Below are 13182 nucleotides of genomic sequence, written 5' to 3' on the forward strand. Positions count from 1 at the left end.
AGTACTGTTTAGGACCCAATCAATGCAATGCAAATGGTCCGGGTGGCCATTTTGATTAATTGTTCAGCAGTCTTATGGCTTAATAGAAGCTATTAAGGAGCCTTTTGGACCTATACTTGGCGCTCCGGTACCGCTTGCCGTGTGTTAGCAGAGACAACAGTCTATGACTTTGGTGACTGGAGTCTTTGACCGTTACCCAGCAGAGGGGTCATTTAAATGGTGTTTTTCACCTTTCTCACAGCTCATCAAATATACATTTGCTACCCTGTGCGACACCTACCCAGGCACGTTCAAATCATAATCTACACCGACTGATTTGAACGTGCCTGGGTAGGTGTCGCACAGGGTAGCAAATGTATACCCATCTACTGGGCAATAGGCCTAAACAGCACTTGAGGAATGAGGACTAGCCCATGCTAAACTACACCAATGTCTCTCTGAGGACTAGGCATTCAGGCTAAAGGCTACATGCTTATTACTGACGCTCAGCCTGCAAACGGCTCCACTGTTCACCATTTTAGTAAGTTAAAAAATAAACATGAAACTACCTGAATATTCTCCTTAGAGGTCTTCGCAGGTCCAAAAACTTTCACCCGGAACCGATATGCATAAATAAAAATGAATATAGAGGCCCGTTTCAAATGGACCAAAGGACAACTAGACCCCCTCCGTATAGAGACCTGGTCGAATCCAGACCCGGTACGATCCGAGTGAGGGAAGCAGCAGAAAATGTTTATTTTTCATTTTTAAAGCTACTTTATTAACCGGAGCTGATAAAGCACTAGAGGGAGAGGGGTGCCACTCTAGCAGGTGGGGGGAGGGGTCGTACTGTGAGCGAGTGACATGGGGAGCAGGGAGGATGGGAGGGGAGAGACAAGCGACAGAAACCAACCAAGCCATCTCGCACTATAGCTGCCATAGCTAGGTTATTTATCATCAAATATGATTACGTAGGACCGGTGTTGGATTGCATCAAACTGGGAGACTCTAATTAAGCTAGGCTAACTGAGGCTGCAGTGCATGCACTTTCTCATCCTACAACTCCGTTCAGAATATTAAGTAGCAACCTGACTGTCTGTTGGCTGTTGGTCGTTTGTAGGCTATCCTTTAAAAGTCATTTTAATTTCATCTTCCATTGATTCCATATCTTCTAACTTTTGCCTCACGGTGTGAGGCTCTATGGCTGTAGCCTATTGCTGCTTTGATGACTTATGATTGGCCAACCGCAAGCTACACGCGCCACGTTCCACTCTCATGAAAAGCAAGAGCCACATTTATTAATGATACCATTTCTCTCGCTCTCTCTACTGCAGCAGTCTCCTTCTGATCTGTATGGGCCCTTTCGGACAAGTCTGTTAGAATTACACATACCCACATACCCGTGACTATTAAATCAGATCTGACCCAAAGCTGTGACATTATTTAGAATTCTGGACCTGCTCGGGTCCTGGATCGGGTCTCTGGTATTTGGGTAGACGTGGTTCCGTGAAGGCCTCTATTTCTCCTAGCAAATGACCCATCTGGACAGCTGTCGGGTAGAGAGACAGTGGGGATTGTCAGTTAGTCATCCCACTGATGAGGTGATTTTTTAATTTTAAAGTGGGCCTTGATTATGTCTTGACGATGTCTGGATCCAAGCGGGTGGATTGCTTGATTATGAGGTTAGATTGATCCCAAGTGATCTTAAGTGGAGAATTCTGAAGGATGCAATTGATCCTCAATGATTGTGAGAAAAACATTGAGGGATACAATGGAACGAACGCATAGTAAGTGATCAGATTGGATCTGAGTGATCTGGAGAGCCACCTAATTGTATGATCATTTGGTTCCTCTCACAAATCAAATACAATGTATTATATTGTTCCTCTGTGCTAGTTAATAAACAACGATTAGTGGCCAGATACTGTAGATGGGCAATGACTCTGCATTAGCATCCTGCTGAGGTTGCAGTCTGTGCATCTGATTATCCCTCTGCTGCTGTGCTTGGCTTCATTCAGGAAGAGGGCTGCAGCCCATTGAGAATGATGCCCCTCTTTTCTCCAGTCAGAAATAACATTAGCATCTAATTTGGAACCGATCTCAGAGCATAGTCCATCTCATGGACATTTGGGAGCCAAGTTTTTTTTTACAATATCGTGCCTAGGTTACTAAGAGTCGCATCATGGTCACCGTGTATTTGTAATGTGTGCCAGTAAGCCAAGTACTAGTAAAGGATGGTATACACAGTGTGTGGGAATGTTAACTCTCATATTTACTTAGACAACAGTGGGCCACATTAAATTGGCTAGCGGGCCGGATCTGGCTCACAGACCACCAGTTTTAGACCATTATAGAATATTATGTTGACAAGGATGTATTGCTCATTGCATGAAAGGAATTATTGCATATGTGGAAGGTAACCAGAGACTCCTGAGACATTCAGTAGTCTATGCCCACTTACACAGAAGACCCACACATGCAGCTGTGTCTGACGGTTTTATCTAGATCTACATTCTCCCCCTCTATCTCCAGCTCCAGCCAGCCCAGCTCGTACTGTCAAACACATGAACACAACATGTATGTTTGCTGACTGGAGCCATTTGGAGAGAGTTGGGAAAGTGAGGCTAATTTGCTGCTTTTGTGCCCCTGTCCTCACCCTCTGCTGCTCCACAGAGCAGTAATTAGCATGGCTTTTGGTTCAAACTCGAAAAGGGACAGATCCCGCAGGGGGGTGTGTGTGTGTGTGTGTGTGTGTGTGTGTGTGTGTGTGTGTGTGTGTGTGTGTGTGTGTGTACTCTAAGCCCCATTCATCAAACGTGGTGGTCGACTGTGCCAGGCCATAGATTAATCTGCCAGCAGCCCCACACTGAGGGAGGTCTGCACTCCCCCTGCCCATTAATCTAACGCCTGGTCTGTGGGCTCTGTGTGTGTGTGTGCACTGTAGGTTTGTATATGTAGATTTATGAATATGCTGACTTGAATAATGTATATTACAGTATCTGTACCTTTATAGGGGGGAGTAGTCATTTTTAATAGTAACTCATATTTGGATGAGGAGGAGGCAGTGCCTCATTCCCAGGCAGGTTTGGGGTAATGATATAGAGGGGCGGACAGTGAGAGAGAGCAGAGCTAACACCGCCAACCAACAAGCTACAGGGGTAATGATATAGAAGGGCGGACAGGCTACTGGAGAGTGGGAAGAGTGGGAGTGAAATTTAAATCCAATCAATATTGTGCAACTGAAGAGGCAGAAGTGGCTTAAATCATTTTCTCTGTCAATTGGCCAAAGATAAGTGGATACAGGAGATGAAGTAAAAAGGGAGCTTTGTTGTCTGGCAATGTTCCCATCAGACAGAGCTAGAGGAGAGGAAAGTATTACACTTATTCAGATGGAAACAGAAGCCCTCTTACCTTAGCTGGGGTTGAGTCGGAGTGTGTGTGCGTGTGCATTAGGGATGGGCACGGTTAATCGAATATCCAGATATCCGAACGGACGTTAGTATTTGATTACTTAAGTGAGTGTTCATTTTTGGAGTAGACCTATTTTAACAATGAAAAATATTTTTTTAAATGAAATAATCCTTGCAACGTTTTTATAAAACGGTGACTTGAGCTACTGATGGGCATTTCGCTGTCCAGGCTGCCCTGACATCGGTATGCTGTTTCCCCCACTTCAAATAGCAATTCTTCTGCCATGGCAAAAATCTCTGTCGCTGTTGCTGACAAATTACCTGAGAAAAGCACCCTGTCCCCTGTTTACCTTTGCGTCATTCTGATCGGTCGAGCAAATTAGTTACTATAAGAATTTTTACTATCCGAAAAACTGACATGATATTATTCGAATACTAACATAACCAATCTCTAAATAATACAATGTTACCTGCCATGATGTGACCCATTAGGAAATAGCTACTCTAACTCCACCACTGTCCCAGTGGTCCCGCATTTTGGGGTCACTGTGCTTTGTCTTAGCACTCCACTCATCCCCAAGTTGTCTAGTCAGTCCTGTACAAGTCTCTTCTTTCTCTACACTCTTCCTCTTTTCTTACTTGTTGTCTTCTCTTTTTTTCAAATCCACGCCCAGTCCCTCTCAACTAGAGGTCGACCGATTATGATTTTTCAACGCCGATACCGATTATTGGAGGACCAAAAAAGCCAATACCGATTAATTGCCCTACTTTTGGGGGGGGGGGATTAATTTAATTTTTAAATGTATTTGTAATAATGACGATTTATTTTATTTATTTATTTCACCTTTTATTTAACCAGGTAGGCAAGTTGAGAACAAGTTCTCATTTACAATTGCGACCTGGCCAAGATATAGCAAAGCAGTTCGACACATACAACGACACAGAGTTACACATGGAGTAAAACAAACATACAGTCAATAATACAGTATAAACAAGTCTATATACGATGTGAGCAAATGAGGTGAGATAAGGGAGGTAAAGGCAAAAAAAGGCCATGGTGGCAAAGTAAATACAATATAGCAAGTAAAACACTGGAATGGTAGATTTGCAATGGAAGAATGTGCAAAGTATAAATAAAAATAATGGGGTGCAAAGGAGCAAAATAAATAAATAAATAAAATACAGTAGGGAAAGAGGTAGTTGTTTGGGCTAAATTATAGGTGGGCTATGTACAGGTGCAGTAATCTGTGAGCTGCTCTGACAGTTGGTGCTTAAAGCTAGTGAGGGAGATAAGTGTTTCCAGTTTCAGAGATTTTTGTAGTTCGTTCCAGTCATTGGCAGCAGAGAACTGGAAGGAGAGGCGGCCAAAGAAAGAATTGGTTTTGGGGGTGACTAGAGAGATATACCTGCTGGAGTGTGTGCTACAGGTGGGAGATGCTATGGTGACCAGCGAGCTGAGATAAGGGGGGACTTTACCTAGCAGGGTCTTGTAGATGACATGGAGCCAGTGGGTTTGGCGACGAGTATGAAGCGAGGGCCAGCCAACGAGAGCGTACAGGTCGCAATGGTGGGTAGTGACAAATCAGATTGGTGACAAAACGGATTGCACTGTGATAGACTGCATCCAATTTGTTGAGTAGGGTATTGGAGGCTATTTTGTAAATGACATCGCCAAAGTCTGTGATAGACTGCATCCAATTTGTTGAGTAGGGTATTGGAGGCTATTTTGTAAATGACATCGCCAAAGTCGAGGATTGGTAGGATGGTCAGTTTTACAAGGGTATGTTTGGCAGCATGAGTGAAGGATGCTTTGTTGCGAAATAGGAAGCCAATTCTAGATTTAACTTTGGATTGGAGATGTTTGATATGGGTCTGGAAGGAGAGTTTACAGTCTAACCAGACACCTAAGTATTTGTAGTTGTCCACGTATTCTAAGTCAGAGCCGTCCAGAGTAGTGATGTTGGACAGGCGGGTAGGTGCAGGTAGCGATCGGTTGAAGAGCATGCATTTAGTTTTACTTGTATTTAAGAGCAATTGGAGGCCACGGAAGGAGAGTTGTATGGCATTGAAGCTTGCCTGGAGGGTTGTTAACACAGTGTCCAAAGAAGGGCCAGAAGTATACAGAATGGTGTCGTCTGCGTAGAGGTGGATCAGAGACTCACCAGCAGCAAGAGCGACCTCATTGATGTATACAGAGAATAATACTGAATGAACACTTATTTTAACTTAATATAATACATCAATAAAATCAATTTAGCCTCAAGTAAATAATGAAACATGTTCAATTTAGTTTAAATAATGCAAAAACAAAGTGTTGGAGAAGAAAGTAAAAGTGCAATATGTGCTATGTAAGGAAGCTAACGTTTCAGTTCCTTGCTCAGAACATGAGAACATATGAAAGCTGGTGGTTCCTTTTAACATGAGTCTTCAATATTCCCAGGTAAGAAGGTTTAGGTTGTAGTTAGTATAGGAATTATAGGACTAATAGGACTAATTATAGGACCCTCTATACCATTTGTATTTCATTAACCTTTGACTATTGGATGTTCTTATAGGCACTTTAGTATTTCCAGTGTAACAGTATAGCTTCCGTCCCTCTCCTCGCTCCTCCCTGGGCTCGAACCAGCAACACAACGACAACAGCCACCATCGAAGCAGCGTTACCCATGCAGAGCAAGGGGAACAACTACTAGAAGGCTCAGAGCGAGTGACGTTTGAAACGCTATTAGCACATGCTAACTAGCTAGCCATTTCACTTTGGTTACACCAGCCTTATCTCGGGAGTTGATAGGGTTGAAGTCATAAACAGTGCAATGCTTGATGCACAACGAAGAGCTGCTGGCAAAACGCATGAAAGTGCTGTTTGAATTAATGTTTACGTGCCTGTTCTGCCTACCACCGCTCAGTCAGATACTTAGATACTTGTATGCTTGTATGCTCAGTCAGATTATATGCAACGCAGGACACGCTAGATAATATCTAGTAATATCATCAACCATGTGTAGTTAACTAGTGATTATGATTGATTGTTTTTTATAAGATGAGTGCTAGCTAGCAACTTACCTTGGCTTACTGCATTCGTGTAACAGGCAGTCTCCTTGTGGAGTGCAACGAGAGAGAGGCAGGTCGTTATTGCGTTGGACTAGTTAACTGTAAGGTTGCAAGTGTGGATCCCCCAAGCTGACAAGGTGAAAATCTGACATTCTGCCCCTGAACAAGGCAGTTAACCCACTGTTCCTAGGCCGTCATTGAAAATAAGAATGTGTTCTTAATGGACTTGCCTAGTTAAATAAAGATTAAATAAAGGTGTAAAAATTGTTATGAAAACTTGAAATCGGCCATTCCGATGAATCGGTCGACCTCTACTCTCAACCTTCTCTCTCCAGCTCTCCTCTTCTCTCTCTTCAGGCGTTCTCCCCTCATCCTCTACTCCTCTCTTCTTTCTTCGCCCGGACATGCTACACTGCTCTGTGTATTAATTGTGGTTTGATACATTCCCTGTTGTGGCTTCGTGGGATTGTTGAGTCAATGACTCAGAACCGCAGTAGAGAGAGAGAGAGAGAGAGAGAGAGAGAGAGAAGTCTGGACCTCCACAGAGGCGTTTCGCCCGGCTGCTACTGGAAGGAGAGGAGAGGCGCTATGTTGGCACTGCTGCCAAAAAACTGGCAGCTTGGCTCCGAATTGCTCTTATCTCGACGCATCTTAAGCTGTCCACAATCGTACAGTTCTATCGCCTTTTAACTCTGAGCTGTTGATGACTAAAGATGCGTTATTATAGCAGTTGTTTAGTCATTGATCTGAAAGCTTTATCTCTCATACATCCTGTATGGTTGTTTGTTTATAGAACAGATAGCCACGAGGTAAAGCTAAAGGCGTATCCCTGTTGAAAGGCAGATTTGTGTCGGATTTCGGATGAGGTGCCAAGTGATGGTTGGTCGTTATTTATAGACTCCTCATGTGATCCTTTAACGTTCATATTGTCGTTCTCACCCACTCACTCACGTCCCATTTTACTGACCCTCGTAGACCAGTAAAATGTTTTTAGTTAGCTACTCTGTATTTGTGTAGTAGTCATCATTAAACCATACAGGAGCTGGCATTACAATTTTATTCGATTTTTTTTTGGACACATTTAGCGTTTTTGCCACACTTGCCATAGTTATCCGCAAATAAAGTGTTTTGGCAGAGTATATTTTCCGACGCTGTAGATCTGGGCGATTTAGGCAGCAACCAATATCGTGATACATTTCTTGAACTGATAAGTAAACGATAAGTTTATAACCTTAATCTGCTGGGTTTATATTTTTAAACTACAACTACTACTAGTTTGCTGGTTGTAGCCATCAGTTGTCACATTTAACAAACACCCATTTAGCAAAGTTATTCATTTCCAACTTCACATTTCTCTAGTATAGGCTACTTATTGTAATGAACGATATCAGCAAAAGGCCTGCGATAAGTGATCGGTGTGGTGTTGATAATTCTCGGTTTATCGTCCCAGCTCTACAATGCTGTCAGCTTTATACCACCAACACACAGCTTTGTGTGGTAATTCATGGTTGCATAAAGCCTAAAACTGTATTAAATCACCAAAAGTGACTTTCAGAAGATGACCTAGCCTACAATGCTTTCACAAAACACCCTTTTTTGTTATTTTTGTTACCTCAAATAATGAGCCGTGTCAAAGAAAGTAAATATGCACAAAGTCGTTAAGTAACAAATCGTTATGAAAATCTACAGTGCGTAAAGAGTCAGTAAGTACAGTGCTGTTGGAGGAGTAGATGGGAGGAAGGAGCTCGGGGGTGAAAGCGAGAGCATGTGACAGTCACACCACCGTAGTCCCGCTGTGAGACCGTAAACCAGGGAACGTTCACGGCTGCTAGCCAATCAGGAGGAGCGATCCGGAGCCCAGAGTCATTAGGGTCAACGAGTGATGGGTGGCTCTACAGGGATCGGGTTTATGCATGGTAATCACCGGGAATTATCTACTATCTAGCTCCCCAATCCCGCACACTGCCACAAAGGCCTTCCATAACGAGCGTAATTAATTAGACTCTACTTTCTCCACTGTGTTTTTATTACCGGACCAAATCCGCCACTTTTTAAACAAATTATATTCAAGAACATTCAATTAGGGATTATGAAAATCAAGAGCTCCCAGAAGGAGGTGCCTATGGGTGAAAGAAGAGTAATAATTATGTTAAGTGTGTTATGTCGCAAGATGAAGATATTTCTTCAGTGGGTCATCGTTGGCTGCTTGACGCTACCTGCTAGCATACCCGCGCAGAAATGTAATAACATGATTTGAATGGATAGACTAGAGCAGGGATCATCAACTAGATGTTTTTTTTTTCTTGAGCGGATGGTCGGGGGGCCGGAACGTAATTACAAATCATTTGTAGGCTGCAGATTGACCGCAGGAAGCCCAAACTGACAGATTTGACTAAAACACAATCATTTCAAACCTTGCTTACATTTGTATATGATCACGTCTCTCTATTTTGATTTTAAATTTCCAATCACTTGGAGCTGATTTCCTGCTGTTTTTACATGTCAAGCACTGAACATAATTTTTTTTATATATGTTGTTTTTTTTGCTCAGAAAACAAATTTGGCCCACTGGCTGCCAGTTGGGGAACCCTGGACTAGAGAATTATCTATTCATGGTTTGAGAATAGTCCCCTTGGTGAGATCTACACATAATGTAAATGGGATATATCATGGATGTATATATTGTGCTGCTTATTGTATGTAGCAAAGTTGAATGCAGTTGAAGGCAGCATTCAGAGAGAGATTCCTTTTTGGTCAGTTATGCTTTAGTTCACCTTGAGGTGCTTCAGAGATCTGAAGTGTGATCCAATTCCAAACAATTGATCAATTTCATTAAATATACATTGTTACTTATGGTGTTTATTCTGGGTGGGAGAGACGCATCAGTCTTATCTCATGAGGGGTTGGTTTTAACCTTTCTTTCGCTCTCTCTCTCTCTTTCCATCCAGGACGGGCTCTGATGAGATTGACGGACAGGAAGCTGGAGCGAATGGGCATCATGCAGGAGGGCCAACGGCAGTACATCCTCCAGCAGGTCCTGCAGCTCCGCGTCAGAGAGGAAGTCCGAACCCTGCAACTACTCACGCAAGGTATACAGCGCATTCGGGAAAGTATTCAGACCCGTAGGTTTTTTCCCACATTTTGTTACGTTACAACCTTTATTCTAAAATGGATTTTAAAAATGTTTTCCCTCGTCAATCTACACACAATACCCCATAATGACAAAGCCAAAACATTTTATTTATTTATTTTGCGAAGTTGTAAAAAAAAAAAAAAAATCACATTTAACATAAGTATTCAGACCTATTACTCAGTACTTTGTTGAAACACCTTTTGGCATCGATTACAGCCTAGAGTCTTCCTGTGTATGACGCTACAAGCTTGGCACACCTGTATTTGGGGTGTTTCTCCCATTCCTCTCTGCAGATCCTCTCAAGCTCTGTCAGGTTGGATGGGGAGCATTGCTGCACAGCTATTTTCAGGTATCTCCAGAGATGTTCGATCGGGTTCAAATCCGGGCTCTGGATGGGACACTCAAGGACATTCAAAGACTGCTTAGGGTCGTTGTCCTGTTGGAAGATAAACCTTTGCCCCAGTCTGAGGTCCTGAGCGCTCTGGAGCAGGTATCAAGGATATCTCTGTACTTTTCTCCATACATCTTTGCCTCGATCCTGACTAGTCTCCCAGTCCATGCCTCTGAAAAACATCTCCACAACGTGATGCTGACACTTTGCATTGGCTATAGAATTCAATTTTGGTTTCTCATGGTCTGAGAGACTTTAGGTTCCTTTTGGCAAACTCCAAGTAGGCGGTCATGTGCCTTTTACTGAGGAGTGGCTTCCGTCTGGCCACTCTACCAAAAGGCCTGATTGGTGGAGTCCTGCAGAGATGGTTGTCCGTCTGGAAGTTTCTCCAATCTTCACAGAGGAGCTCGGGTCAGAGTGACCATCGGGTTCTTGGTCACCTCCCATTGCTCAGTTTGGCCGGGGGGGCAGCTCTAGTAAGGGACTCGGTGGTTCCAAACTTCTTGCATTTAAGAATGATGGAGGCCATTGTGTTCTTGGGGACCTTCAATGCTGCAGACGTTTTTTGGTACCCTTCCCCAGATCTGTGCCTCGACACAATCATGGCTTGGAGCTCTATGAACAATTCCTTCGACCTCATGGCTTGGTTTTTGGTCTGACATGCACTGTCAACTGTAGAACCTAATATAGACAGGTGTGTGCCTTTCCAAATCATGTCCAATCAATTGAATTTACCACAGGTGGGCTCCAAGTTTAAGAAACATCTCATGGATGATTAATGGAAACAGGATGCATTTGAGCTCAATTTCGAGTCATAGCAAAGGGCCTGAATATTTAGGTAAATACGGTATTCCTATATTCGCTTTGTCATTTTGGGGTAGTTGTGTGTGTAGATTGCTGAGGATTTTTTTATTTTGTTTATTATTTTTTATAAATTTTGTGTGGTAGTGTCTCAAATGGCCCCCTATTCCCTATATAGCGCACTACGTTTGACCAACAGTAGGAATATAATGAAAATGGTGCCATCTGGGATGCACCTCATAAAACCCCTGTCATTGGTCATGATAAAGCCTGTTTGACTAGTGACCAGCTTTAAAAATGCCTGTGAAATGATAGGCCATTTCACTCACCCGATTGCATGGTCATGTGTCTTTACACTCAGTCAGTTTAAATTGTTCTCTAGGCAGACAGCCACCTGCCCCAATCAGCACTACAGCCAATTTATGTGTGTATTTCTGGGACCTACTCTCTACAGTCTGTCTCCCCATATCAGATCATCGTCCAAGCCCAACACTGAGTAACTGACCCCCTCACATCCAGTCATTCTTAGCGATTCGTCTCTCCTCAAAATCACTCGCACTGACACGCCCACATCACCACTGGCAACTGGAATCAGCCTCATCCCCATCAACTTGTCTCTTGCTGTCAACACAGACTGCTTTTGCCTCGGGGGCGAAACCCAAATACTGGCAAACTGTTCTCGTCATGAATTCCAGGAAAACAGTTGGAGTTGTGTTTTCGCTTTGATGGCCCTTTCTTATTGCCACTCTTCTCTCTCTTGCCACTTGTTTTGCCCTTGCAGTGCTGACGAGCAGAGAGCGGGAGGGGAGAGAGAGAGAGACCAGTGGATAGGCTGGAACAGACTAGGGCCCCCGGGCAAATCCACTGTAGGTGCTACTGCTGGGAAAGAGTTGAAATAAGGGAGAACAAGAGGGGTAGAGAGGGGCCTCCTCTGTCTCTAGAACGCTGAAGCTTGTGCTACTAGAAATACTGCTGTGAGAGGAGTAGTGAGAATTAGAACAGTGAGGGAAGAGAGGAGGTGAGAGAAATGGTGATTGGTGTGAAGAAAGGAGGAAGTGCAAAAAGAAGAGATTGAGGGAAGGAGATGGACAGAGGAGAACTAGTTTTAGTGCATATACTGCGGAAAGTGCTCGGTGGGTCAATTGTGGGGGAAGCAAACACTGAAGGAGGATGACAAGATGATAGAGGGAGAGAGCCTGAAACTGAGGAGAGCTAGTGTACTTCAGACACCTTTGGAATACATGTGTGGGAAGGCTAACAGCTGGAAAGGACCTAATGGTGAGGGATGTTGAGATAAGTGACATGTTTTTTTTTTTTGTGAGAAAAGTAGAGACTGAAGGAGAGATGAGGAGAGGAGATTGCTGGTGTAGTGATTAACCTTTAAGGCACAGTGGGCCATGGGAGGAAAATGGATTCCCATCTCTCACTCCCTTCACCGTTTCCACACCAGAGGGATGATTCTGAAGGATTCTCTACTTTTTTATCAACAAAAAGGGAGAGTTGTCCTTTTGCTAAACACTAACAGTCAAGTTAGGGAAAGACGGCTTTTAGACTGCGGAGCACGTTAAGAAAGCGTGGTAGTGTCATTGTTTGCCTAAACGGGCAGTCCCATTTGCATATACTTTCATAACATAGTTTGTTCACCTTCAGGCACATGGATGTTCAAAATGGATCCAAGCCTTGAACTCTTTACTATCATCTATCTCATGAAGGAAGTTGTGCACAAATTCCAACTACATCAGTTAATGCAAATCATATTAGTGATACTGTACTGTAAGAGGAAGGTGGGTTGCTTCAACCGCTGCTCCACTTATGTGACTGGATACTCTGTTGTTTTGGCATTGCTAGAGTGTATTCGTTAGCCTGAAAGACAGTGTATGCCACTGACTTTCTACTTTCCTTCTAGGTCTGTCTGTATCCATGGATACAAGTCAAATACTTAAGACAGTTGCTTGGTAATGAATTATAGCTTGTTAACCTTCTTGACAAGCAACAATAAAGAAAAATAAATTTAAACTGAACACAAATATAAACGCAACAATTTCAAAGATTTTATGATAGAGAAATCGACATTCAGTTCTCTGGCAACAGCTCTGGTGGACATTCCTGCAGTCAGCATGCAAATCAAATCAAAGTTATTTATATAGCCCTTCGTACATCAGCTGATATGTCAAAGTGCTGTACAGAAACTCAGCCTAAAACCCCAAACAGCAAGCAATGCAGGTGTAGAAGCACGGTGGCTGGGAAAAACTCTGTAGAAAGGCCATAACCTAGGAAGAAACGTAGAGAGGAACCAGGCAATGAGGGGTGGCCAGTCCTCTTCTGGCTGTGCCGGGTGGAGATTATAACAGAACATGGCCAAGATGTTCAAATGTTCATAAATGACCAGCATGGTCAAATAATAATAATCACAGGCA

At 43.2% G+C, this 13182-nt stretch overlaps 1 protein-coding gene across 5 annotated transcripts in view; it reads left to right on the plus strand.

The window, feature by feature from the left end:
- LOC112264891 (sterile alpha motif domain-containing protein 12) overlaps positions 1-13182 on the plus strand; it is a 116199-nt gene that overhangs the window by 42649 nt on the left and 60368 nt on the right. For 4 of the 5 annotated variants that reach the window (XM_024441794.2, XM_024441793.2, XM_042295721.1 and 1 more), the window contains exon 4: positions 9389-9529. In XM_024441794.2, the coding sequence (XP_024297562.1) occupies positions 9389-9529 (141 nt within the window). Of the gene's footprint in view, positions 1-9388; positions 9563-13182 lie in introns of all 5 variants that reach the window. The other variant, XM_042295720.1, reaches the window with a different exon arrangement.

The sequence above is a fragment of the Oncorhynchus tshawytscha genome, linkage group LG13 (assembly GCF_018296145.1).
Source record: "Oncorhynchus tshawytscha isolate Ot180627B linkage group LG13, Otsh_v2.0, whole genome shotgun sequence".
NCBI classification, from domain to species: Eukaryota; Metazoa; Chordata; class Actinopteri; order Salmoniformes; family Salmonidae; genus Oncorhynchus; species Oncorhynchus tshawytscha.